The sequence below is a fragment of the Aptenodytes forsteri genome, unplaced genomic scaffold, assembly GCF_000699145.1.
Source record: "Aptenodytes forsteri isolate BGI_AS27 unplaced genomic scaffold, ASM69914v1 Scaffold172, whole genome shotgun sequence".
Classification (NCBI taxonomy): Eukaryota; Metazoa; Chordata; class Aves; order Sphenisciformes; family Spheniscidae; genus Aptenodytes; species Aptenodytes forsteri.
Genome location: NW_008795018.1, coordinates 11,127,924 through 11,131,243, shown reverse-complemented (window position 1 = coordinate 11,131,243; position 3,320 = coordinate 11,127,924). Strand labels below are relative to the sequence as shown.

The 3,320-nt window shown below is 41.0% G+C and overlaps 1 protein-coding gene across 1 annotated transcript in view; it reads left to right on the top strand.

Moving 5' to 3' along the window:
• Positions 1-1,965: 1,965 nt before the first annotated feature.
• Positions 1,966-3,320, top strand: part of STEAP1 (STEAP family member 1) — an 11,804-nt gene continuing 10,449 nt past the window's right edge. Inside the window, exon 1 of the mRNA XM_009275683.1 lies at positions 1,966-2,058. Coding sequence (XP_009273958.1) covers positions 1,966-2,058 — 93 coding nt within the window. The remainder of the gene's footprint in view (positions 2,059-3,320) is intronic.

The window sequence follows — 3,320 nt, the reverse complement described above, 5'->3', positions numbered from 1 at the left end:
GCATGAGCGTCAGGTGAATCAAGCTCTTCCACACAGAGCTTCCCAATCTAAAATATGCTTTTGGACTCCCAAAATAGTGTAGTAGTCAGAAGAGGAGAGTTATGAAGTGGCTGGGATCACTGTGTATGCTCATGTAGACTGGTGATATTAACAGCTGAAAGCTCAACAGAGATCAGTACAGAAAAAAAAAATTAAAAAGCAGCAAAGATCTGAGCCACAAACTGCTTTAACAATTCAAAGAAATCAGTCTCATTACCTAGAAAAGTAAAAAGTCAGTCTATAAGTTCACATCCTTTTTTTTTCCACATCAAACTTTAAAAATCAGAGGGTAGGCCTCAAAAACAGTGTGACTGCCCTTCATATTCTGAGTTCTTTTAAAAATAGATCTGGAGCTTATTGTATTTGTTATCGTTTTTTTCCAGGTAAGTACATTATACTGTGTTCTGTTTGTAAGCTATTCTTTGCCATTGTAACAGCTAGAAATACAGTATATTACAACATACAGAAGTAGAAATTCTTAACTAATCATGGGACTGCAGGAGCTGAGCTCTTAACAGAGATACCTGATACCCCGAAACTTGTGATAAAATCTCTGGGACTAGCCCTAGAAATAGGGGGAAAAAACAGAAATGTGCCTTCATCAGCCCATGCTTTCTTGTGTGCAGGATATACAAACCATCCATTAGCTGGTGTAGGAAAGGGTTAACAGCCTGACCTTCAGACAGCAGCTCTTGTTGACGCTACTCTGCAACACTTGGCTGAAAGGTTATGCCCAAAGGGAGAGCTTGCTAGCAAGAGGGAAAAATCCAAAGAGAAATACTTAGGAAAAGAATACTTCAGCTTCAGGGGTCCGGTGGCCTGGCAGAAAGCAAACCCTCATAGCAGACAGTACGAGACTGTGGGACTCATCCACTGAAGGAACCAGACACAGTAAAAAAAGGACAACTGTCAAAGTCTGATTTGTCCATACAATTTGCCAAAAGGTTTATGGATACAAAAGAATCAGTAGTTAGCAAAACAGTTTCATATCTAGTAATTCAGCGGTTCAGTAGGAAGGTACGTGGAAGAGCTACCTAGTCACTGTCTTAAAGGTAGCCTCAGAAAGTCACACTGTGGTATGGCACCCTGAGCTTCCAGTGGTGTGCTGCTAGTGCCTCTCCTCCTGCAGTGGGTGATAGTGTGATGCACACATGGGAAGTCCCTGCAGTCCTTATAGTTATTTTACAGCCTTGAAGATACCGTCTTTCCTGCTACCCTAGGATTTTCAGAAACATCTCTTTCAGTTTATCCATTCTCTTCCTTTTTTTTTCTGGCTTCCGATTTCTTGTGGTCCTTACTAGCTTAGAACCATTTCTGCTGGTACTTGTGGGTGATGAGTATTGCCAGTATACCTTGGAACAGCATGCGTGAAGCTCCAGCTGCAGTTCCCTGACAATCTCAAAGGGAGAATATACCTCTAAAGCCACAGAGTGACTGTCAGGTAGACCAGACCAATCCTAAAACCTAAATCCTAAAACCTAAAAAATATTAGGAACAACACATTTGCATGGGTTTCTTGCATCAGCAAGTCTCATGGATTTACCAAAATCCATCTTCATAACATTTTACATGTTATTTCTGTAAGCTGTTTCAAACTTACTTGTTGTAATTTAAAAACTTTCAGCCTAAATTAATGCATTCATTCCACTGGCGACATGGGCATTTAGCTTAAAGATTATTTTTCATCAGTGATTTTGTTCTGTTGATTCATACCCTCTCTTAGTCTCTGCTCTACTTAAAAAACAAGCTGAGCTTTTTTGTTCTCTTCTCAGAGGACAGACTTTCCCTAGATTATCGTACCTTCTCCAGCAAATGGGTGGAGGAGAGGGATCAAAACATTTTGAGGGAAAACAGGCCTCAAAGTTCCAGTAGGGCTTTTCAAAACCTGTTTTACATCCTGTGTTTGTTTTGCAGGGAGTTTCCACAATGGAGAAGAGGGAAGGTGATAATCATGCCATTGATCAGAATGCAGGTCAGAGCATCATGCCAAGAAGAAATAGAGGAAGCTCTAGCAACTTGGTAATGTTTCTGTAAAAAAGCAGCTCATATGTCACACAGAATATTGCAATCTTTCATTCAATTTTGTCCAGAAACAGTGTTCCCATCACTCTGGCATATCACCAATACTTCTGAAGTCTTGTCACAATATTGACATGAAGAGATAAAAAGATAAAGAGCATCTCATTCAATTTTAATCACAGTCCATGTTAAAAAATACACAAAGTTTGGGCCAGCTAAAAACTATATGAGGTTAGTTGCTAGTTGCATTTTACTGGATGAGCAAAGCTCTGTAGAAATAATTTTGGATTTTTGTACAGGAATATAAAGTTTATCTTTGGAGGAGTCTTCATAATTGCCACATCGCATTCAGTAAGTTTTCCACATCACACAAGAAAGTCCAGAAAAAAAATCCAATCCAACAGCATTTGCCTCTGCAACTGCTGATGCACGGAAGTAGTTCAAGCTACAACTTTCTATTCTAATGTGAACTGTCTCACAGGCTGTGAAATACTGAATTAGGCTTTGCAAACTATCTCTTCAAGAAACAGGTATCTCTAGGTGAAACTTGTTTCAGATATGAATCTCAGTTTGTGTAATTTATACCAACTTCCGATTCCGCAATGCATAGACTACACTCCACTTTTCTTCACAGACTAGAGAATAAAAGTTACTGAGGCTACACCTTCACTGTTACAAAGATACGCTTTTATCATCAGATAAACACGTAGTAGCTATTCAGCTAAAAAATCCTAACGAAGACCATGCCCTTTAATTTTACTGTGAGGCACTGTAGGCAAGTCAGTCAGATATGTGGTGGGAAACAGGCTACCTTGTCTCTAATTAGGATTTTACAGCAAGATAGCAGCGTACATTTTTTATCTTTCTGTTAAAACAAAACACCTATGTATCATTGAAGATGAACACAAGACTTGCACCTACTTACCCTTGCATTATTTACAAGTACTACCTTGTTTGAACTGACCCCTTAATCAACTTCAATGTAATATTTGATGGATGGATGATCTGCTCAGCCTGGTGGCAGAGCTGAAGGAGGAAGTGGAAAGGTCAAGGAGTATCCGGGAGTGTGAGAGGGAGATAGATTGGTGGAGCCGCACCCTACCGTCCCTGAGGCAGAGGCAGCAGATGGAGGCTCCACGAGAAGCAGAGGATCCCCTGCCTTCTTGCCACCAGGTAGAAAGAGGGGACCTAAGCGACAGGGGGGAATGGAAACAGGTCCCTGCTCGGGGTGCCAGGCGAACCCCCGCCCGGCCTCCCTCACC